Source organism: Oncorhynchus mykiss, chromosome 20 (genome assembly GCF_057628025.1).
Source record: "Oncorhynchus mykiss isolate SJ-2025 chromosome 20, ASM5762802v1, whole genome shotgun sequence".
NCBI classification, from domain to species: domain Eukaryota; kingdom Metazoa; phylum Chordata; class Actinopteri; order Salmoniformes; family Salmonidae; genus Oncorhynchus; species Oncorhynchus mykiss.
Genome location: NC_143041.1, coordinates 21604527 through 21628201, shown reverse-complemented (window position 1 = coordinate 21628201; position 23675 = coordinate 21604527). Strand labels below are relative to the sequence as shown.

Here is a 23675-nt window from a genome sequence, read left to right as displayed (position 1 = left end):
TACAAACTTGTTTTACATTCGAATTTCAATAGCTCCTTGGTCATGTGACCTACTGCCTTCAAACAAGGTTCAGAATGTACACTCAGTGGGCCTACACATCGCACATCGCACATAGTTTGTCCATTTTCATCTCATACACCTCTCACTCACACACCTACATGTATTCACTTGGGCCTTATCCCTGGGGCTTTCCTGACCTCCAGGCAGGCCCCCATTGACCTGGTGACCTCTGACTCCTGGCATCTAGGCCTACACTCCCTGCCCACCCTCTCCCTGGGCCTGAGAGTTTATAGCTTACTCCCTGGAACTACAGACCTCCAGGCCTCCACACCTACTCTCCCTACCCAGTCAACACCCCTCTCCCTTGGCCTTAGAGTATAGCTTACTCCCTGGAATTACTAAGACTATCAAGGCACAAGGCGAGACACAGACGCAGACACAGGAGGCAGATGGTTGCAGTCTTACAATGTTGAATAATCCAAAGGGGTAGACAAGAGAATGGTTGTGGACAGGCAAAAAGGTCAAAACCAGATCAGTCCAGGAGGTACAGAGTGGCAGACAGGCTCGTGGTCAAGGCAGGCAGGTACAAAGTCCAGAAACAGGCAAGGGTCAAAACCGGGAGGACTAGAAAAAGGAGAATAGCAAAACGGAGTACAGGAAAAACACGCTGGTTGACTTGACTAAACATACAAGACGAACTGGCACAGAGAGACAGGAAACACAGGGATAAATACACTGGGAATATAAGCGACACTTGGAGGGGGTGGAGACAATCACAGAAATAGGTAAAACAGATCAGAGCGTGACAAAGATGCCTATAGTCCCGCTGTCAGGAACCACATGCACCTGGTAACCCGAAACAAGCTCTGTGCCCCAAGTAATTCGAAACCGACTCTGTGCACCTGGTAACCCGAAACAGGCTCTGTGCTACTGGTGGCCCACCTGTTTTTTTTCTGCTCACAGACTGAATCCCCACACCAACCTCCATGGCCTGAGTGCTGGCCCCAGCCCTCGAGTCCGGCCGCCCCTGCTCAAACTCTGAGTGCCCCCCGCCTTGGGGGAGGCCTCCTCGTGCACCTGGTGACCTTTTTACTTCCACAGCAAGTCCCAACCTGGCTCACAGTCCCACCAGAGTACGGCCCGGGCGGATGGGCGACTGAGTGCCCCCCACCAAGCCCCCTACCTATCCAGAGCCCAATGTCAATGTCTTATATCTTCTACCCGCCTGCCTGGGCTCTCTCACACTCCGTGTCTGGCCTCTGGCCCTTCTGCGTGCACCTGGTAACCCGTAAGTAAAGAAGGAGGATGGTGGAGGAAGACGCCTTATGTCCCCAACAAAAGCTTGGATCGAGGGTTGACTTTCAATAGACCGCAGTGAGTAAGCTGCTCTGCTACGTACGAAACCCTGACCCAGAATCAGGTCGTCTACGAGGGATTTAGCACCTGGTTCCCCACCAACATGCAGTGCGCATCAGGAGAGGGGCGGCAACTCATCTGGCCACACCCCCAACCCAGTCACGAAACGGCTCTACTCAGCTGCCAGAAGAGGCAGGCTATCCCAGGTCAACCTGAAGATCCTCAGCGCTACAGTATCCTTACGTTTAGGGGAGATTCTGACTTAGAGGCATTCAGTCATAATACCACAGATGGTGGCTCCTCAGCCAATCAAATACACCAAATGTTTGAACCTGCGGTTCCTTTCGTTCTGAGCAGGATTACTATTGCAACAACACATCATCAGTAGGGTAAAACTAACCTGTCTCACGATGGTCTAAACCCAGCTCACTATTAGTGTGTGAACAATCCAACGCTTGGTGAATTCTGCTTCGCAATGATAGGAAGAGCCGACGTCGCTAGGAACGCGTGGCAGCCACAAGCCAGTTATCCCTGTGGTAACTTTTGACACCTCCTGCTTAAAAGCCCAAAATTCAGAAGGATCATGAGGCCCTGCTTTCACGGGTCTGTATTCATACGGAAAATCAAGATCAAGCGAGCCTTTGCCCTTCTGCTCCACGGGAGGTTTCTGTCCTTCCTAAGCATGCCTTAGGACACCTGCGTTACCGTTTGACAGATGAACTGCCCCAGTCAAACTCCCCACCTGCCACGGTCCCCTGAGCACCTCCCCGACCTCACTGGGTAAGTAAAAAAACAATAAGATGAGTATTATTTCACCGTTGGCCGAGGTCTCCCACTTATTCTACACCTCTCATGTCTCTTCACAGTGCCAGACTAGAGTCAAGCTCAAAAGGGTCTTCTTTCCCCGCTGATTCCGTCAAGCCCGTTCCCTTGGCTGTGGTTTCGCTAGATAATAGGTAGGGATAGTGGGAATCTCGTTCATCCATTCATGCGTGTCACTAATTAGATGATGAGGCATTGGGCTACCTGAAGAGACTCTTAATTATGTCCCGCCGTTTACCCCCGCTTCATCGAATTTCCTCACTTTGACATGAATGGGTTCACAGCCACCCCGAAGGTGGTTTGAGTGCGACCGTGAAGGGTAGCATGCAACGGTCAGATATCAAATTGGCATCCATTAGAGTATCATCAGAGGCTTTTCTGTCTTACAAACTGGACATCAGTTTCCGCTACAAAACTTCAGCGGGCTTTAACTGGGTTTTTACACCCAATCGACATCAAGCGCCAGCGCAATACGTATATGCTTGAGAACCAAATACCTATCGCAGTATCTAGCAGCAACATCGACCGGGTGTCGGGAAGAAGTAACAGAACATAATCATTCCATTTCAATAATTTGCTTGCCCAGTCAGCTCTCCGGGACAGAGCCATAGGAACCACCTTTACCAGCGCTTCAATCGATGTTCCTCACTTTGACATGAGGGGGTCACAGTCACCCAACGGGGTGATATAAGTGCGACCGCGACAGGTGGGCACGCTCCTTGAATTTCATCAAGTTGATCCGTGCCGAGTGGGAACCTAGGCTTCTTCCCTCCGTTTCATGGTTCCGCAGCAAATCAATGGGCGTGGATGGTACTACCCACATCAGATGTACGCCTCCCTCCCCAGACAGGCTGGAGATACCTCTCCCCACTTTGTAGGGCATGAGCCAGATCCATGCCATGCCCAATCACTGTGGGGCCAATGGGTTTAGTCTCCACCTGAAGTCTAGCGAGCATAGAGGAGACCTCCCCACCTACAACGTGTGGGGCCAGCGAGCGCCGTAGCTGGGGAGTTCTGCGAGAAGGTCACATGACCAAGGAGCTATTGAAATTACAATGTTTGAAAAATTCATGTAAAATCGTGTGAGATGAAAATGGACAAACTAAAGGGTGTGCAATAGAAGGGTAGTCAGTGGAAATTCTGAACCTTGTTTGAGTCCAGTAGGTCACATGACAAAGCAGCTATTGAAATGAGAATTTTTGAAAAATTAATGTAAATACATGTGAGATGAAAATGGACAAACTAAAGGGTGTACAATGTGTAGGCCCACTGAGTGTACAGTCTGAACCTTGTTTGAGGTCAGTAGATCACATGACCAAGGAGCTGTTGAAATTAGAAACCTTGAAATAAATAATTGAAAATAGTGTGAGATGTAAATCGACAAAAAAAAATGTGTGCAATACGTGTCTATGCCATCAGCTTAGCTAGAACCAGTTTTGAAAGTTTTAGGAGTAATGGTTAATAAGCTATTGAAATTAGATTATTTTTTTTGTCACTATGTTGACGGTCCCTAACTGCTGTTGGTGGACGTAAGGAAAACTACAGGAGAAAATCTGCCGAATTTCCAACCTGAATCTGTCTTTACCTCGGTCAATTACGAGACATGTACTTATAAAAATGAAATAAATCGCACTTTTTGTGCTAGAGTAACATGACAGCCAGTGAAAGGAAACCTCTAGGTATACATGGCGTGTGGACAGACTTTGGCGCCACCCTGTGTCAAAACCAACCACGACCGACACGCTGCAATAATGGAATGGAATTCTTTGAACAAGATAGTTTTGTTTCATCATTGCGTTGTCATTATCATCATATGATGTCACAATCAAAGTTGCCAAGCAACATATCATCTGCCCAGATGTGGTTGTGGTTGCAGTCAGAGCTGTATTCAGTAAGGGCTGTTGCTGCTGTCCTGTTGTTGCTGTCTGCGGAGCTCATTGGCAAGTGCATAATCTTTTACTTAGGAAAGTCAATATTACAGTTGTGTCTCTGTTTTTTGAAAGGTTAAAAATGTTACTACAAACATCAGTGCAGATGACTTTATGTGTTATTACACAAAAAGTTAATTGATTCAACTCGTTCTTATTTTTGGATGAGATGCAGATGTGTTTTTTTGCCTCTGCAAGGGATTGCATTATAGGGTAATGAGTAGTCATACAGTAGGTCAGGGTAATGGGCCTACCCAGATCAGACCGACTCCTTCCCCACAGGGTGGTGTACTGTAACATGGCAGCTATGCACTGGGAAGCGCGGCGCAGGCAGAACGTGGCTGATCACCGCTTGACTATCACTCATAAGGTAGGGCCATGGTTCTTTTAATCATTAGCCATGACAGCATAGTAGGACATTCATGTTGATACAGTGGCTATTTCTGTCAAGGTCACAATGTTACTGCAGTGGTAGACTAAATCCCAGAGCCCTGACTTGCTTGACATGGGGATGATTTCTGGCCAAACAAGCAAACAAATTAAACATGACAGAGCGATGCGATGCGTATGAAGAGATGCTAATTTCTCTCTTGGACATACAGAATGTGAAGGGACCAGCTCCTACGGTAGAGAGCCAACCTGAGGCGCCAACCATGCCAGTCCTTCCCCCTGAGCCCAAGGTGCTGGACGTGCCACTGGGTAGGGTATCTCATCCCTTGGTAGAGGTTATGAATGTCCATGCAATTAGCTGAATCTAACTTCTTTATAACCCTCTGCATTATGTTATCTTCACAGCAGGTACAAGTGTGCACTGCAAGTGTGTGCGCACAAACAAAGACAACTACAGTGGCAAGATTGACAACAGATACTCAGTGAGTTCAGTTCTTGCATTGCACACTGTTGAGCTATGCGGACAACCTTAGCCTAACATGTCCATTGTACTGCTATAGGACCTCATGACCTCAGCTTTCAATCTAAGAAACTGAGAGTAGAGCACGGCTCATTTATTTGACTTATCCTGTTATGATGGCTGACAGTGAAATTGGACAACATCACGTAACCTCAAGTGAAAATGGATTTATTCCAAAAGGACAAAGCCAAAACTTTACGTCAATGACTTCGGATTAATGAAGATGGCTGTTTGATGTGTTTCAGTCCGTACAGTACTCCCAGCAGTGGTAGCTGCAACCACTCCTAGATTACATCTAGATTAGTAGCTGTAACCATCATGCACTGGAGCAGAGAGAACAGCCCTCACATTGGAACGCAATTAACAGCAACAAGGGCAATAAACCCCTAACAAAACAAACATCACACGTCAGTGTCTTCAAAGATACTTTTTAAAAAAAGCTGGTAATGATCTAGGTATTTCAGCCATGTCCCTATTAACTCTAAAGTTCTAAGTGTGCAAATAGTCATCAGTCCACACCCAGTCCAGGAAAGATGTCACTTCACTGCAAAATTACTCACAGTCAAATCATGGCAACTCTTAGGAAATGTTATTTACCCTCTTATATAAGGTTAATGGAGGTTAATGGATTTACAAGGCAATTGCATATTTAACATCAATGGAGGAAACCTTCAAATACACATAACATACATGGCATACATAGTACATGGCCAAAGGTATGTGGACACGTTCGACGAGCAGATTCCAAATCATGGACATTAATATGGAGTTGTTACATTCAGCCACAAGAGCTTTGGTGAGGTCGGGCACTGATGTTGGGCGATTAGGCCTGGCTCGCAGTCTGCATTCCAATTCATCCCAAAGGTGTTCGATGTGGTTGAGGTCAGGGCCCTGTGCAGGCCAGTCAAGTTATTCCACACCGATCTCAACAAACCATTTCTGTATGGACCTCACTTTTCATGCTGAATCAGGAATGGGCCTTCCACAAAATGTTACCACAAAGTTGGAAGCACAGAATAGTCTAGAATGTCATTATATGCTGTAGCGTTAAGATTTCCCTTCGCTAGAACTAAGGGGCCTAGTCCGAACCATGAAAAACAGCCTCAGAACATTATTCCTCCTCCACCAAACTTTACAGTTGGCATTATGCATTCGGGCAGGTGTGCTGAAATCCGCCAAACCCAGATTTGTCCGTCGGACTGGCAGGTGGTGAAATGTGATTCATCACTCCAGAGAACACATTTCCACTGCTCTAGAGTCCAATGGCAGCTAGCTTTACACCACTGGTGATCTTAGGCTTGTGTTCGGCTGCTCGGCCATGGATATCCACTTTATGAAGTTCCCAACAAACAGTTATTTTGTTGACGTTGCTTCCAGAGTCAGTTTTGAACCCGGTAGTGAGTATTGCAACTGAGGACAGACGATTCTTACGTACCACGCGCTTCAGCACTTGCCGGTCCCGTTCTGTGAGCTTGTGCGGCCTACCACTTCGCAGCTGAGCCGTTGTTGCATCGAGACATTTCCACTTCACAATAACAACACTTACAGTTGACCGGGGCAACTCTAGCAGGGCAGAAATTTGACAAACTGGCTTGTTGGAAAGGTGGCATCCTATGACAGTGCCACGTTGAAAGTTACTGAGCCATATGGGCCATTCTACTGCCAATGTTTGTCTATGAAGATTGCATGGCTGTGTGTTCAATTTTATACACCTGTCAGCAACGGTGTGGCTGAAATATCATAATCCACTCATTTGTAGGGTTGTCCACATACTTATGGCAATGTAACGTAGCTTAATTAACGGATTTAATTTGTATTATAAATCATGATCATATATCTCATATACACTGATTGACTTTTAATGATGAAATCTACACTGAGTGTAAAAAACATTAGTAACACCCGCTCTTTTCTTGACATATTCTGACCAGGTGAATCCAGGTGAAAGCTCTGATCTGTTATTGATGTCACTTGTTCAACCCACTTCAATCAGTGTAGATGAAGGGGAGGAGACCGGTTAAAGAAGGATTATTAAGCTTTGAGACAATTGAGACATGGATTGAGTATGTATGCCTTTCAGAGTGTGAATGGGAAAGACACATTTCAGTGCCTTTGAATGGGGTATGGCAGTAGGGCCAGGAGCATCAGTTTGAGTGTGTCAAGAACTGTAACGCTGCTGTGTTTTTCACACGCAACAATTTCCCGTGTGTATCAAGAATGGTCCACCACCCAAAGCACATCCAGCCAACTTGACACAACTGTGGGAAGCACTGGAGTCAACATGGGCCGACACCTTGTAGAGTCTATGCCCCGACAAGTTGAGGCTGTTCTGAGGGAAAAGGGGGGTGCAAGTCAATATTAGGAAGGGGTTCCTAATGGCTTGTACACTCAGTGTATGTTTTAAATCCCTACAATTATGTTACAATTACACCAACATGTACTTTCACAGTTCATAAATCATTAAAAAAACGACCTCAGAAGAATATTGCAAAGAAAATAACGTGAACAGAGCATAGGACAATACTATAGTCTACTACAATACTATATGTATACATTTCCCTTTGACAACGAAACATTTAGCAATATATTTTTTATGACCGCTGGACATAAGATAGAATGGAAGAGGCCCCTATTCCTTAGAGTCTATCTTGTTCATAATAAACCTTTTCACTTTGGGGATTCCTCATTGACAGGCTTTCATCTTTCAAAAATAATTTGCCCGATAGGGTGGGGAGTGGTGGTGTTGGCTCCACAGTCAATGTACTCAAAGGTGTCTTCGGACAGCTGCTCCGAGTGAGCCAAGTAGGAAATGTTCATTGTCATTCTGTGGAAGACAAAAAGGGATATTAAGGCAGACATTTTGAAATCTTCCTCCGGAAGTGCACAGTCTTGTGTTTCAAAATGTCACTATTACGGAATGGCTAAGTTCAAACGTTTGTTTTTCTGTTCGTTCCTGACTACCTTTTTCCCATGATAAAAAAAAGTGTCAACTTGAAATTGGGTTGGTTTATGACCTAAAAGCAAATACTATAGTTACACTGTTACTAGTGTTAAGGCATGATTCATCTCAAATGGACATGAAACAAAATATGTGAGATTTTTGAACATGTGGCTTGAAAGGGGCAATTCGGCCACGTTTTGAAAAGGCTAAAAACGTTCCTATTTTGGCTCCAGTAATCATAGTGCTTGGTCTTGAAAAGCAAAATTCAGATTTGGTCTAGATTTTGTCTTGGCCAAAAGGTCTTCAAGAACACTGACAACAAGAATCGTCAGCAAAACTACCATGTACATCATTCTTAGAAGCATAAGATCTGTGCGTTTGAGTGGTTCCAAACAAGAGATGTTACAATGGGAAGTCAATGGGCATACTACAGCCTGGCGGTCAGAGAGGCTTAAGTGCCTTGAAGTGTTTGTGGTGCGACAGATGTGTTTGTGGTTGGACTCTTTAACATATCTTGGAATAGAGTGCGAAACTCACTGCAAATGCAAGAACAAGGTGTGAATCCTTATGGTGTTTGACTTGCAGTAATTACTGAAACAGAGGAGTTATAAAGACATTTATCAGCCTACACATTTATCACATAAGGAAAATAATATATTTTGAAAGCAAAACTAAGAGCGTACTGTAACTTTAATTCATTCTGTAGGTCCTACCCAAGAGTTCATACTGTAATGTACACATATGCAGATAACACTGTATTTCCTTACTATTTTAGAAGCAGTGATGATGGTAATGATAATAAATGTCATGCTTACTTCAGGCCTGGGTCCTCAATTGTTATGGGTATGACAACAGTATACTGTAGGAGATTGGAAAACTTCATTTGACTGGGAATTAAGGTCCAATTGTTTCATACGGAACCATAAACAAAGTCTCTTTGCATTACACAGTATTACAATTGTGTAATTGATTTAGATGAAACAACAAAATCAAACCCACCGCTTTCTCTGAACGTGATTTGACCGCCGTCATATTAGATATCTTGATCCTGCCAACCACTGTTTCAGCAATCAGCACTTGTATATCAAATTCCAAGAATTGAATGTCCGCAAAGTTCTCATTGGTGACGTTAAAGACATTCTGGAAGAGGAAAAACAAAGTTTGGTCACACTGACCTCATTCAATAAACCAAACAATAAGTGATCACATATTGTCTTTGAAATATATATATATATATATATATATATATATATATATATATATATATATATACACACACACACACACACACACACACACACACACATATACACACACACACACACATACATACACACACACACACACACATACACACACACACACACACAGTATATAGTCGGAAGTTTACATACACCTTAGCCAAATACATTTAAACTCAGTTTTTCACAATTCCTGACATTTAATCATAGTAAATCCCCGTCTTAGGTCAGTTAGGATCGCCACTTTATTTTAAGAATGTGAAATGTTAGAATAATAGTAGAGAGAAGGTCAAGGCTTTGTGATGGACACTCCAATACCTTGACTTTGTTGTCCTTAAGCCATTTTGCCACAACTTTGGAAGTATGCTTGGGGTCATTGTCCATTTGGAAGATCCATTTGCGATCAAGCTTTAATCTTCCTGGCTGATGTCTTGAGATGTTGCTTCAATATATCCACATAATTTTCCTTCCTCATGAAGCCATCTATTTTGTGAAGTGCACCAGTCCCTCCTGCAGCAAAGCACTCCCACAAAATTATGCTGCCACCCCCGTACTTCAAGATTGGAATGGTGTTCATCAGGCTTGCAAGCATCCCCCTTTTTCCTCCAAACATAATGGTCGTTATGGCCAAACAGTTCTGTTTTTGTTTCATCAGACCAGAGGATATTTCGCCAAAAAGTCAGATCTTTGTCCCCATGTGCAGTTGCAAACCGTAGTCTGGCATTTTTATGGCAGTTTTGGAGCAGTGGCTTCTTCCTTGCTGAGCAGCCTTTCAGGTTATGTCGATATAGGACTCGTTTCACTGTGGATATAGATACTTTTGTACCCGTTTCCTCCAACATCTTCACAAGGTCCTTTGCTGTTGTTCCGGGATTTATTTGCACTTTTCGCACCAAAGTACGTTCATCTCGAGGAGACAGAACCAGTCTCCTTCCAGAGCGGTATGACGGCTGCATGGTCCCATGGTGTTTATACTTGCGTACTATTGTTTGTACAGATGAACGTGGTACCTTCAGGCGTTTGGAAATTGCTTCCAAGGATGAACCAGACTTGTGGTGGTTTACAATTTGTTTTCTGAGGTCTTGGCTGATTTCTCGCATCATGAGGAAGGAAAATTATGTGGGTATATTGAATCTCAAGACATCAGTCTAAGTTAAAGCTTGGTCGCAAATGGTTCTTCCAAATGGACAATGACCCCAAGCATACTTCCATAGTTGTGGCAAAATGGCTTATGGACAACAAAGTCAAGGTATTGGAGTGGCCATGACAAAGCCCTGACCTCAATCCTATAGAAAATCTGTTGGCAGAACTGAAAAAGTGTGTGCTAGCAAGGAGGCTACAAACCTGACTCAGTTACACCAGCTCTGTCAGTAGTAATGGGCCAAAATTCACCCAACTTATTGTGGGAAGCTCGATGAAGGCTACCCGAAACATTTGACCCAAGTTAAACAATTTAAAAGCAATGCTCCCAAATACTAGTTGAATGTATGTAAACTTCTGACCCACTGGGAATGTGATGAAAGAAGTAAAAGCTGAAATAAATAATTCTCTCCTATTATTCTGACATTTCACATTCTTAAAATAAAGTGGTGATCCTAACAGACCGAAGACAGGGAATTTTTACTAGGATTAATTGTGAAAAACTGAGTTTAAATGTATTTGGATAAAGTGTATGTAAACTTCTGACTTCATCTGTATATGGGAGTGCGGCACGCATATATCTCGTATTTACCATGATTTGCATTTCAACTGTTTGTGGGGTGAAGAAGACCATCACTGATTTGACGGTGACAAGGGACAGTGAGATACTCCGTGGGAAGAGGAAGAAGAGGATCAGACAGCAGATCAGGAGACACACCACCACTGAAATACACACATAGAGTGTTCTGGAAAAGAAGAATGCAGTTAAAGGTTAAAGGTCCCAAAAAATCTTTATGATTCCCATGTAAAATAGCCTTTTGAATGACTAAAATATAACGTTAATATTTGTTTTGGATAGAAATGCTAAACATTTTACAAAAAGTAATTGTTCTCTAATGGCTAACTACCAGGAAGTTTGAAAAGGCAGGGTAAGTGGGCGGGAAGCTTATATTCATGAACTCGCCTTGACTGACAGCTCTTTGAAACATCTATGTTGAGCAACTTGGAAGTTGGTAGTGTTGCAGTCAAATTATCTCAAGAAAATATGGTGATACACAAAGCAACTCGAGCAAAATTGCACCAATGATGTAAAAAAAATGTTTGCTACATCTCCCGTTTGGCGTGTCTCTTATGATGCTTTCTGAATCAAAGTGTTTGACACAGGGGGAGAGGACCAGTAACTTTATGATCAAACTTTATCAATGTAAAGCAACAGTCATTTTTCATACTTTTGTAATCATACTGTACTTTGATCTGGTTTCATCCAAATATCATCCAATTTCATGAGAAACGTGATTGACTGTTTGTGACTAGGGTTGCACATTTTGGGGAATATTCAGAGGTGGAAACTTTCCATGTGAATTAACAGGAATATATGGGAATTAACAAATATATGCAAATTAATATTAATATCGTTTAAATATAGATGTTTTTTTGTATTGGATATATCTACCATATCATATGGAGACAGAAACATAAACCTTTTACCTTATCATAGGTAGACATAATTGCAAATTATTAAATCACTCCAATAGAAATCGTTTAAATATAGATGTTTTTTTGTATTGGATATATCTACCATATCATATGGAGACAGAAACATAAACCTTTTACCTTATCATAGGTAGACATAATTGCAAATAATTAAATCACTCCAATAGAAATTTTAAAAAACGATTTAATTACGAATTGAACTTTAATTAAATGAATTGACTCTTCACATGGGATGATTTCACTGAACAACAAAAGGGAATATTGAATGATCCCCAATGATCCATCGCATCACCCAAAAATGTTTTCAACATACATCTGTAAAATGATAGTCTAGAAACTAAAGCTTGGTTGTCTTCCTCTCAGGCTTCCATGTCTTCTCCACCTCTTGAACATCAGACTCTGAGGCCTCATCTTCACTGTCACTTTCCAATCTTGAGGATAGCTCGTTGTCAGGCTCAAAAAGCCTAACATTTGCCCAGATGGCCACCAATTTTTCAACCCTTGTATTGGTCAGCCTGTTGCGTGCTTTGGTGTGTGTGTGTTCCCAAACAAGGACCAGTTGTGCTCTGAGGTGGCTGATGTTGGTGGGATTTGGAGGATGATGGAGGCAACAGGGGAAAGAACCTCAGATCCACAAAGTCCCTTCCACCAGGTGGCTGATGAGATATGTTGGCACGAGTGCCATATTGCATCTCCATCCCAAAGCCCTTGCTTTGAAGTGTACTTCGCCAGACTGCCAATAACCTTGCCCTCATCCAAGTCAAGGTGGCGTGACACGGTAGTGATGACACCATAGGCCTTGTTGATCTCTACACCAGACAGGATGCTCTTGCAGCATACTTGGGGTCCAACATGTACGCTGTGGCGTGTATGGGCTTCAGGCAGAAGTCTTTACACTTTTTGATGTATTTCAGAACTGCAGTTTCCTCTGCTTGGAGCAACAGTGAAGTGGGCAGGGCAGTACGGATTTCTTCTCTTACATCTGCAAGCAGAGTCTGAACATCAGACAGGATGGCATTGTCTCCCTCAATCCGTGCAAAGGCTACTGCTATAGGTTTCAGGAGTTTCAGGATGCTTACCACTCTCTCCCAAAATACGTCATCCATGAGGATCCTCTTGATGGGGTTGTCCATATTGGAAGACTGTGATATGGCCATTTCTTGGAGAGAGTCCTTCCCCTCCAGGAGACTGTCAAACATGATGACATCACCACCCCAACCGGTGTTGCTGGGCAGCTTCAATGTGGTGCTCTTATTCTTCTCACTTTGCTTGGTGAGGTAGATTGCTGCTATAACTTGATGACCCTTCACATACCTAACCATTTCCTTTGCTCTCTTGTAGAGTGCATCCATTGTTTTCAGTGCCATGATGTCCTTGATGAGCAGATTCAATGCATGAGCAGCACAGCCAATGGGTGTGATGTGAGGGTAGGACTCCTCCACTTTAGACCAAGCAGCCTTCATGTTCGCAGCATTGTCTGTCACCAGTACAAATACCTTCAGATCATCTGCAATGTAGAGACTGGTGTGTCCATTTTCCCTTGTGTCTGTGCTCTTGTAGAATACTGGTTGAGGGGTGGAGATGATGTAGTTAATTATTCCTTGCCCACGAACATTCAACCACCCATCAGAGATGATTGCAATACAGTCTTCTTTCTCTATTATTTGCTTGACCTTCACTTGAATTCTGTTGAACTCTGCATCCAGCAAATGAGTAGATAAAGCATGTCTGGTTGGAGGGGTGTATGCTGGGCTAAGAACACTCAGAAATATCTTCCAATACACATTGCCTGTGAGGGACTTTTGTCAGAGGTTGCTTGTTGTGAGCGCTGAGGGAACGTGATGCATTTGGCCAGATAATTCTGCATCTTTGTTGTATTCTTCACATATGATTTTGGCACAGTATCTGCAAAATGTACACAGCTTTTCCTTCTACATTAGCTGCAGTGAAATGTCTCCACACATCAGATAGTGCCCGTGGCATTTTCCTGTAAAGATTAGAAAAAAATGAGGTTTTTTTTAATACAATTCCATGTCCAGATAAATAGTTAAGCATTTAGATATAACAACTCCTTTGTAAGATAAATGTTTTAAAATGTGAAACATGTGTGGGAACTGGTGAATTAACACTCCTCAGTTAGCAGGCTCAAGCAAGCTAAAACCCACATGGTAGCAAAAACTAACTAACAGAAATTGTTAACAAGTTAGAAATGACTTAAACACTTTGCTGTAGGCTACTATTACTAGTTAACAAAAGATCATGTATGTCATATAAAATATATTCACCCCCACCCAGTATTGTAATCAAAACTTACCATAAAGCATGTAGTCCTGGGCTCAGACAGTGAAGTAGTGTAGGCTCAATATCATCTCATTAGTGTGCAAGATCTTGAGAATCCGCTGTACATGTGATGGAAGAATGCACTGTGCATGTAGAGGGTTGCAATTCCATTGGAATTGGGGATAGTTTAACCAAAATATGCCACAAGACCTAGAATTGCCTTTTGTGTATCCCACAAAAAAAGGTTCACTGTTCACAAAATTCCCCAATTTCCAGGGCTTAACTTCCCATGGACAATTTCCGGAAACATTCCTGAAATTTACCGGAAAGTTTCCAACCCTTTGCAACCCTATTTGTGACCTTTAATAACCATGAAGCGTAACACAATATGTCGATTAAACACACCAAGAATCTTACTGTATACTGTTTCGTATGGGTAAAGCTCAAAAATCATATCAAATCAAATTTTATTCAGAATAAAATGCTTACTTACGAGCCCGTTAGTAACAATGCAGAGTTAAGCGATTATAAAAAGAATAACATGAGGAAAAATGGTTTATATACAGGGAGTAACACTACCATATCAATTTGCAGGGGTGCGAGGTAATTGAGATAGATATGTACATAAAGGCAGAAGATCTAATAATAAGATTAAAAAGGAACAGAGTAGCAGTGGCGTATGATGATTGTGAAAGTATGGGTGTCTCAGAGGAGGCTAGTGGGAAGAGCTACAGATGGTCGGGCTCATTGTAATGGCTGGAATGGAATATAATGGAATGGTATCAAACACATCAAACATATGGAAAACAACATGTTTGACTCCGTTCCATTGGTGTGTATGTGTGTGTGGCGTCAGTATGCGTTGTGTGTGTGTGTGTGTGTATGTGTGTGTGCTTTTTGTTGTTGTTGTGAGAGTGTCAAGTGTAGTGTGAGGGTAGAGACTTGTGAGTGTACATAGGGTCAGTGGAAAATAAGGTCAAACTCAATACAGATAGTCTAGGTAACCATTTGATTAACTATTTAGCAGTCTTATGGCTTGGGGATAGAAGCTGTCTTCGGAGCCTGATGCTCCAGTACCATTTGCCGGACGCTACATCACTGGGGCCGAGCTCCCTGCCATCCAGGACCTCTATATCAAGCCGTGTCAGAGGAAGGCCCAAAATATTGCCAGGCTTCAGCCACCCAAGTCATCGACTGTTCTTTCTCTGACACTTTTTTGGGCCTTCCTCTGAGCTACCTGCCATCCAGGACCTATACATCAGGCAGTGTCAGAGGAAGGCCTGAAAAATCTATATCAGGCAGTGTCAGAGGAAGGACCGTCATGCATTCTTCACGACTGTGCGGTTGTGTGTGGACATTGTTAAGTCCTTAATCATGTCGACCCACTCCACTACAGCCCTGTCGATGTGGATGTGGGAGTGCTCACCCCCCTGTTTACTGTAGTTCACGATCAGCTCTATGGTCTTACTGAGAAGTTGTTGTCCTGGCACCACACTGCCAGGTCTCTGACCTCATCCCTGTAGGCTTTCTCATCGCCGTCGGTGATCAGGCCTACCAACGTTGCGTCTTCAGCAAACTTGATGATGGTGTCGTGCATGGCCACGCAGTCGTGGTTTAACAGAGAGTACAGAAGGGGACTAAGCACTCACCCATGAGGGGCCCCCGTGTTGAGGGTCAGCGTGGTGTGTTGCCTACCCTCACCACCTAGGGGAGGCCCGTCAGGAACTCCAGGATCCAGTTGCAGAGGGAGGTGTTCAACACAGTTATGCACGCACACACAAACACAATTAGACACTCAAAAACAGACACACACACTTACGTCCGGCTGGGCCTCAGTCTAATGTCTGAACATGGGATGACTGCCACTAGCTGATCATGTCCTATACAGAGAAGAACACGTTATTATTTCACAGTTAGAGATACTGCTGTATCGGCATGTCAGCCTTGCTGCACAGAACACAACAGCAATTGATTTCATTTCACAGAGAACTGAAAGGGACTCTCCCTTCTTCTGAAACAAATGTGGGTTATGACTGCCACAAGCTGATCACGTCCTATACAGAGAACACTAAGGTGAGTTATTACTTCACAGTTAGACATACTGCTGCATTCAAATCCAATCCAAATTTATTGGTTGCGTACACAGTTTAGCAGATGTTATAGCGGGTGCTGCGAAATGCCTAAGTTACTAGCTCCTAACAATGCAGTAAAATATCAAACAAGTGCACAAATAACACAACATTTAAATAAAGAACTGTCAACATCCCAAATAGCACTGTAACAGTAATCCAAATGCAATCTGTGTATATACAGTACACCAGATTCATTGACACAAGATATACTAATAATTATATGTACAGCAGTAGATACTGTATATTAGAGTGAGCTATGTCAAGAATCCAGTATATAAATAAATATGTGGTGTGTATAAACAGTGTAACTAAAATGCAATGTACAGTAGTAGAAATATTAGAATGAGCAAACAGTAGTATGTCGAAAATACAGTATTTAAATACACAGTACAAAGCCCCATGGCAAAATTGAAAGAACTGCAGGAAATGAGCTAACAGACCAGTCCGCAATATAAATATATAGTATATGTATGTGAATTAAGTGCAAAGACAGTTGGAAAGTATGTGAATAGAAAAGTATGTTTACAGAAGTAGCTGGGAGTGGCATGTCAGCCTTGCTACACAGAACACAACAGTATTTTGAGAACTGAAAGTGACTCACTTCTCTTAAAACAAATGTAGGCTATTAAATACAAATCTTAACAAGCCTTGAATAACAACATGGAAATAATCACAACATCAACATGTAAGTACATCACAGGCACAACTAAGTAGTTAGTCTGGCTGAAGTGGACCACCTACCTCTTGGAATACGCCCTACTCCCCAACAAGTCGGGCAGGTATCTCCTAGGTTGCCTGTACTGTTCCCGGTGATGGCTCCATATAGTTGGGAGTGGGACTGAAGTCTTCTCTTCTCCGGTTCTTGTTCCTGAGGCAGGATGGCCTCTGTATCATCCTTGGAGCCACTGGAGTGTTCTAAAGTAACCATAGTCGAAACACCATCCGATCTAATGGGAGAAATGCAAACACAACCCCCACCCCACTCTGCTCTTACAAGGTGGAATTTCCCTCTTGAAGATCAGCCATGCATTCCCTCACTTTTCTCACACAAACAAGTATGATTGATATTGTCTAGTTCGGTATTACTCCATCTATAAGCACCTTGGTGACTCCGTTGGTCCTCTTTGTGAAACCTGATATAATGTTGAGTTGCACTTTACGGTGTGAGGGCACCATAAACCTTCAACCTGCCTCTATAAAATAATTGTCTTGAATTAAATCTAGAGACATAGGAGGAGACAAAGACATAGGATGCCCAAGTCCTCAACATTGCTGTGAAGACAAGACGGTTAGCATCACTGTATAGTATCTCTGACTGATTGCAGATCTATAATCGACTGCTACTGGGTTAGAGAAGTTTTGTCAAGGTGAGATGTTGAAAATAATCTTTTTTGGGGGCCACAATATTGCTACGATGTAGGCCCCGGCTATTCAACTGGTGGCCCTTGGGTCAGATTTGTCCAATTTATGAATTTAGAATGGCCCTTTGATAGTGGCGTGTATTCATGGATGCCAAGGGATGCCAGGCTTCCCCCAAAAAATGTATCTTTCGTCTTTCGGTGTGTCATAATTTTCCTTTATTTCGCAAGAAGCTGAATGTACAGTGCCTTGCGAAAATATTCGCCCCCCTTGAACTTTGCGACCTTTTGCCACATTTCAGGCCTCAAACATAAAGATATAAAACTGTATTTTTTTGTGAAGAATCAACAACAAGTGGGACACAATCATGAAGTGGAACGACATTTATTGTATATTTCAAACTTTTTTAACAAATCAAAAACTGAAAAATTGGGCGTGCAAAATTATTCAGCCCCTTTACTTTCAGTGCAGCAAACTCTCTCCAGAAGTTCAGTGAGGATCTCTGAATGATCCAATGTTGACCTAAATGACTAATGATGAAAAATACAATCCACCTGTGTGTAATCAAGTCTCCGTATAAATGCACCTGCACTGTGATAGTCTCAGAGGTCCGTTAAAAGCGCAGAGAGCATCATGAAGAACAAGGAACACACCAAGCAGGTCCGAGATACTGTTGTGAAGAAGTTTAAAGCCGGATTTGGATACAAAAAGATTTCCCAAGCTTTAAACATCCCAAGGAGCACTGTGCAAGCGATAATATTGAAATGGAAGGAGTATCAGACCACTGCAAATCTACCAAGACCTGGCCGTCCCTCTAAACTTTCAGCTCATACAAGGAGAAGACTGATCAGAGATGCAGCCAAGAGGCCCATGATCACTCTGGATGAACTGCAGAGATCTACAGCTGAGGTGGGAGACTCTGTCCATAGGACAACAATCAGTTGTATATTGCACAAATCTGGCCTTTATGGAAGAGTGGCAAGAAGAAAGCCATTTCTTAAAGATATCCATAAAAAGTGTCGGTTAAAGTTTGCCACAAGCCACCTGGGAGACACACCAAACATGTGGAAGAAGGTGCTCTGGTCAGATGAAACCAAAATTGAACTTTTTGGCAACAATGCAAAACATTATGTTTGGTGTAAAAGCAACACAGCTGAACACACCATCCCCACTGTCAAACATGGTGGTGGCAGCATCATGGTTTGGGCCTGCTTTTCTTCAGCAGGGACAGTGAAGATGGTTAAAATTGATGGGAAGATGGATGGAGCCAAATACAGGACCATTCTGGAAGAAAACCTGATGGAGTCTGCAAAAGACCTGAGACTGGGACGGAGATTTGTCTTCCAACAAGACAATGATCCAAAACATAAAGCAAAATCTACAATGGAATGGTTCAAAAATAAACATATCCAGGTGTTAGAATGGCCAAGTCAAAGTCCAGACCTGAATCCAATCGAGAATCTGTGGAAAGAACTGAAAACTGCTGTTCACAAATGCTCTCCATCCAACCTCACTGAGCTCGAGCTGTTTTGCAAGGAGGAATGGGAAAAAATGTCAGTCTCTCGATGTGCAAAACTGATAGAGACATACCCCAAGCGACTTACAGCTGTAATCGCAGCAAAAGGTGGCGCTACAAAGTATTAACTTAAGGGGGCTGAATAATTTTGCACGCCCAATTTTTCAGTTTTTGATTTGTTAAAAAAGTTTGAAATATCCAATAAATGTCGTTCCACTTCATGATTGTGTCCCATTTGTTGTTGATTCTTCACAAAAAAATACAGTTTTATATCTTTATGTTTGAAGCCTGAAATGTGGCAAAAGGTCGCAAAGTTCAAGGGGGCCGAATACTTTCGCAAGGCACTGTATATCACAAGAGAAAGCATCTGACCGAGTAAAACAGCGCCCCTCTGTTTCTCCTCATGTAGACAATCTATCTGATGCTGTCTGGTCCAAACAAGTATGACATTGTTGCAGCCCGTAGCATTGAGTGCAAGGGAAGCCAGCAAGCATCTGGCCTCCCTTGATAAAAAAAGTATACAAAATTAGCCAACCAGCTTTAAGCTAAACTGAGCGAGCTCAACTGTGAATGGTCCTGGTGCACAAAAAAGTGCCAAAGGAAGCCAGCTTGGATTTGGCATCACTTGTATCAAATCCCATTGAGAGCATACGTCATTGACAGAAAAACTTGAATTGTTGCATCTCGTGGCATTGTTTCCCTCCGGTGGCTAGCTAGCCAGCTAGCTAAAATTGGCCCTTTCCTAAATCAGCCTTGGTTGGATTTAGGAATTTGGACTTGTGGTTTTACTTAATTCTCCATACTGGCCAATGATTATAAAGGTGATTCTTATCCAACCATTACCATTAATTCGTACATTGTTGTGCCCCTGGCCTGAGAGGATGGAAGTTCAATATGTAGAAGGCTAATGTTAACTAGCTAATGTTGCCCATGAATGGGTTAGGCTAGAGAGCAAGCATTTTAGCCAGGTAGCCTAGGACAACAAAAAATACAAGTGTGTACTGTATGACAGGGGGATAGACTGTTTCGTCAACGTGAAAGAGAGGAGGATGACATTGGCGCTTCTCGACAAGTAGTGAGTCAACATGTTTTTCTACTTGCACGAACACACACACGCACACATAAATCAGAACCTTGGACAGCCATCATATTTAGTTTATGGTGATTGGACTAAATTGTTTGGTATCTTTTAGTTGTCACTGTATTAGACTAAGCAGAGGTGATTTGATGGTGTTCAAATGTTGAAGTTGAAATGGTGCTGGAATAGTAGAGGCAGCTACTGTTTTCTTTGCGACCTGCGGTCACCCTCTGTGGTTCTAAATCCATAGTTGTTTAGTGGTCCGAAAATGTCTGAAACTGGAACTTGCTTGACCATGCTGTAGGTCATGTAACTTTCTGTTACTATAAATGGAATATGCTTTGTGGACTTCACTGGATAGAGGTTGCTATCCTTGCCTTCCCCAGGGATTTGACCCATGCACCACTACTGCCCTTTGATCAATTCTGAAAATAACTTCTTTTTTTTAAAGCAAAAAAGGTGCCCTCTTCAAAATTTTCCAATGGGAGAACCTGCTTTCCTGTAGTCTCGCCCATTAGCTGCTGTCACTCAATATCACTAAACATACCAGTTACAGTATCACCATCTACTTTTATATAATGTTGTTCGTTTGCTAAGCAAGGGTAATAATTCTCTCAAGAGAGCAACCTATGTGAGCTTAGTTGTTTTTCTCAAGAGAGCCAACAGATATCTAGCGAAAATGCTTGATAAGAAGTTCGTATTAGATGCAGTTTTTTTTTTGTGACATCTTCAATCAATTGAATTTACTATATTGATATGATTTGAAAAACACTGCTTTTCAAAAAAAAAAAAAAAAATTATCCTCTGATATGAGCCCAAACAAAACGCTATGCTGTGCAACGAGATTTGATTAGTTTTGCGCCTGGATCACATCGACAGGGCCATTGCATTTTGGTACACCAGAATTACATTCATTTCCAATGAAACGCTGCGTTTGCCTTACAACATTGCGTTGCAGAGGCAGTTGCAGTGCATACCTAGGTTTTATCGAACATATGCGTCAACCTGTAGACAGCTTGACAGAAATGGTAGCAGAAGGTTAATGTTGAACTTTTGTTGCAAACATCCAGATGATGCTGCATACTATTTTGCGCAATGTTTCTGTCGGTGTGTTTGAAGCATAAAACACTGTGTTTGTCTCGCTCTGTGTAGTGCATATGTTGGATTTATCGAACAAATGCATCAAACAGTATGTGCAGAGGCTTGACAGAAATGGTAGCAGAAGGTGAATGTTCGGGATCATCTGGATATGTGTGCAACAAAAGTTCTGCTACCATTTCTGTTAAGCTGTCAGCATACAGGTTGATGCATACGTTCGATAAAACCTAGGTCTGCACCACACCGAACGCACTGCATCTGCCTCTGCAACGCAATTCTGCAAGGCAAACGCAGAATGTAATTCTGGAGTACCAAAATGCACCGAACGCACTGCCCCTGCAATGTAATGCTGCAAGGCAAACCCAGAACGTAATTATGGTGTACCAAAATGCAATGACACTGTAGTCCCCACAGAGGTTTGTTTATAAAGATCCGTTATCTACTGATGTGGGGGGAGAAAAACTTATCTGCGAAAGCTAGTCAACTGAAACATGCCATTCACACAGTGGCAGTCGGTGCCGAGGGAGGACGATGTTTATTTTATTTATTTTTTTGACCAATGCCTTATTTCTATTACAGGGTATTGGATGACTGTCATTCATATTCCATTCACCCAGCTCAATGTAACATCGATAGGTTTAGGCTACTACATGATACTCTAAAGTTTTCCTATACCCAGCATGAGGTTGCTACAACCCAGCCTATGAATGAAAGTTTCCAACATAGGTTGAGAGACATTTGAGTAATCAAGGTGACAGACATTGACACGTTCAATAGCACCTTGCGTACTCTTGCCCGCATCTAGCTGATCTAGTGTGTAATTATTAGTCTAACAGTTACAAACGAGAGTTTCAGTTGAACAAATTCAAGTGGCACAGTGTTCTAAGACACTGCATCTCTGTGCTGGAGGCGTCACTACAGACAACCTGGTTCGAATTGGGAGTCCCATAGGGCGGATCACAATTGGCCCAGCGTTGGCTGTCATTGTAAATAAGAATTTGTTCTTAACGGACTTGCCTAGTTAAATGTTTATCCCTGTTCTGTTTGCTTCCATTTAAGAAAAAAAAAATCAACAGAATCGGCAGAATTAATACACCCCTGATCACTCGCAAACACAGTTCACTTTCATGGCAGCCACAAACAAACAGCATGATCACTTTGATCCTTGTATAATTACTTTTAGCATCTAGGTGCTCTCCTTTCTCTCACCTTTTCCCTTTGCTTGTGGACTTCAGCCCACAAAACATCAACTGTCTGTGATCTGGCAAAAAATATCTTACCAAGCCAAACATTCATATCATAACCGCTACACACAGCCTACATCATTGTTACCATATTAATGTCATAAAAACTGATTTTATATCAGAGCTGTGCATGTTGTTCACAAGCGTACCTGCCCTCATTGGCTAGAATGGTTCCACCTGATCTCACCTCTACTTTAGGCTGAATGGTAGAACAGCTATTGCCATGTTAAAATGTTATGGAATGCATTTTTGCAATTTTTTTATGGTAGGCCACTCTGGTAGACCTAAATTATGATCAAATAGCCACAGTAGCCTACTTGACCACTCTAGAAACTGTAACTTGAATCTGGTACAGCTGCAGTGTTCACAGTAAACTTGGGGCTCCTGAGTGGCGCAGAGGTGGAAGGCACTGCATCTCAGCACAAGATACCCTGGTTCAAATCCAGGTTTTTAACGGACTTGCCTAGTTAAATAAAGATAAAATATATATATATATATATATAACTCTCGTATATATATATATATTTTAATGCGCTGGAAGTTCACCAGAATTTTTACAAGATCAAGCAATGCGCCGCAGACCTGAAATGTGCTCAGAGAACATTGCTGGTGGTATGTCTGCCCTATACATTATTTACGCTTTAAAAACATTGATTTTAGTTTTCAATTTGAATCTAGGGAAAATTACAATGCATTAGTTCAGCTGACAGTGTAGAAAGTTGATATGGTTTTGCCTCTAAGCACTTACCGTATAAAATTATGTCCTGCAGGTTTGCAGTGCTGCTAATTGTTGATTAGGTAAATACTCTCAGCCTAGCATGTTTTATATCAGTCAAGGAGTAATGAATGTTGGACACATCTCCTACATCGTTTATATAAACTTGCGAAGTGAAGTAATCACTTCCTACTTGAGGCATTTGGCAGGAGGGATGTCGTTTCTGAATGTTGTATGTTGCCACTTGGTGGTAAATTACAAGCATTAACCACGACAATGTTTATCATATGCGCCTACAATTTGATTAAGACTTGGCCGAAGAAATATATGGAAAGCAATGTATGGAAGTCGGTAGGCCAATGTCCAATTTAAAAAAAAAACACTGAGTATAACTTATTTTAAGTTGCAAACAAGTTTGTAA

The 23675-nt window shown here is 42.4% G+C and overlaps 1 protein-coding gene and 1 pseudogene across 2 annotated transcripts; both read right to left on the bottom strand.

Annotated features, from left to right (window-relative positions):
• Nucleotides 1-1336: 1336 nt before the first annotated feature.
• Nucleotides 1337-2270, bottom strand: LOC149974430 (28S ribosomal RNA; annotated as a pseudogene; the record flags this gene model as incomplete).
• Nucleotides 2271-5171: 2901 nt separating this feature from the next.
• Nucleotides 5172-23483, bottom strand: LOC110499069 (transmembrane protein 106B). Of its 2 annotated transcripts, none has more exons than XM_021575946.3 (8): nt 23288-23483; nt 16986-17191; nt 15932-15992; nt 10931-11084; nt 8957-9097; nt 8773-8816; nt 8495-8548; nt 5172-7840 (listed from the first exon to the last, which is right to left on the bottom strand). In XM_021575946.3, the coding sequence occupies exons 2-8, from the start codon at nt 17170-17172 to the stop codon at nt 7714-7716; spliced, it is 768 nt and encodes a 255-aa protein (XP_021431621.2). In that variant the 5' UTR covers nt 17173-17191; nt 23288-23483; the 3' UTR covers nt 5172-7713. The 2 variants fall into 2 exon arrangements, with proteins under 2 accessions (XP_021431621.2, XP_090068716.1); XM_090212590.1 differs by having other exon boundaries at nt 15762-15992; nt 23288-23429.
• Between the last annotated feature and the right edge of the window lie 192 nt (nt 23484-23675).

Coding starts and splice junctions, on each gene's coding strand:
- LOC110499069 (XM_021575946.3), bottom strand. CDS start 17,172: ATGGTTACTTTAGAACACTCCAGTGGCTCCAAGGATGATACAGAGGCC. Junction 9,098..10,930: donor CAGTTGAAATGCAAATCATG/GTAAATACGAGA, acceptor TTCCTCTTCCAG/AATGTCTTTAACGTCACCAA. Junction 7,841..8,494: donor ACCTTGTTCTTGCATTTGCA/GTGAGTTTCGCA, acceptor TGTCTTCCACAG/AATGACAATGAACATTTCCT.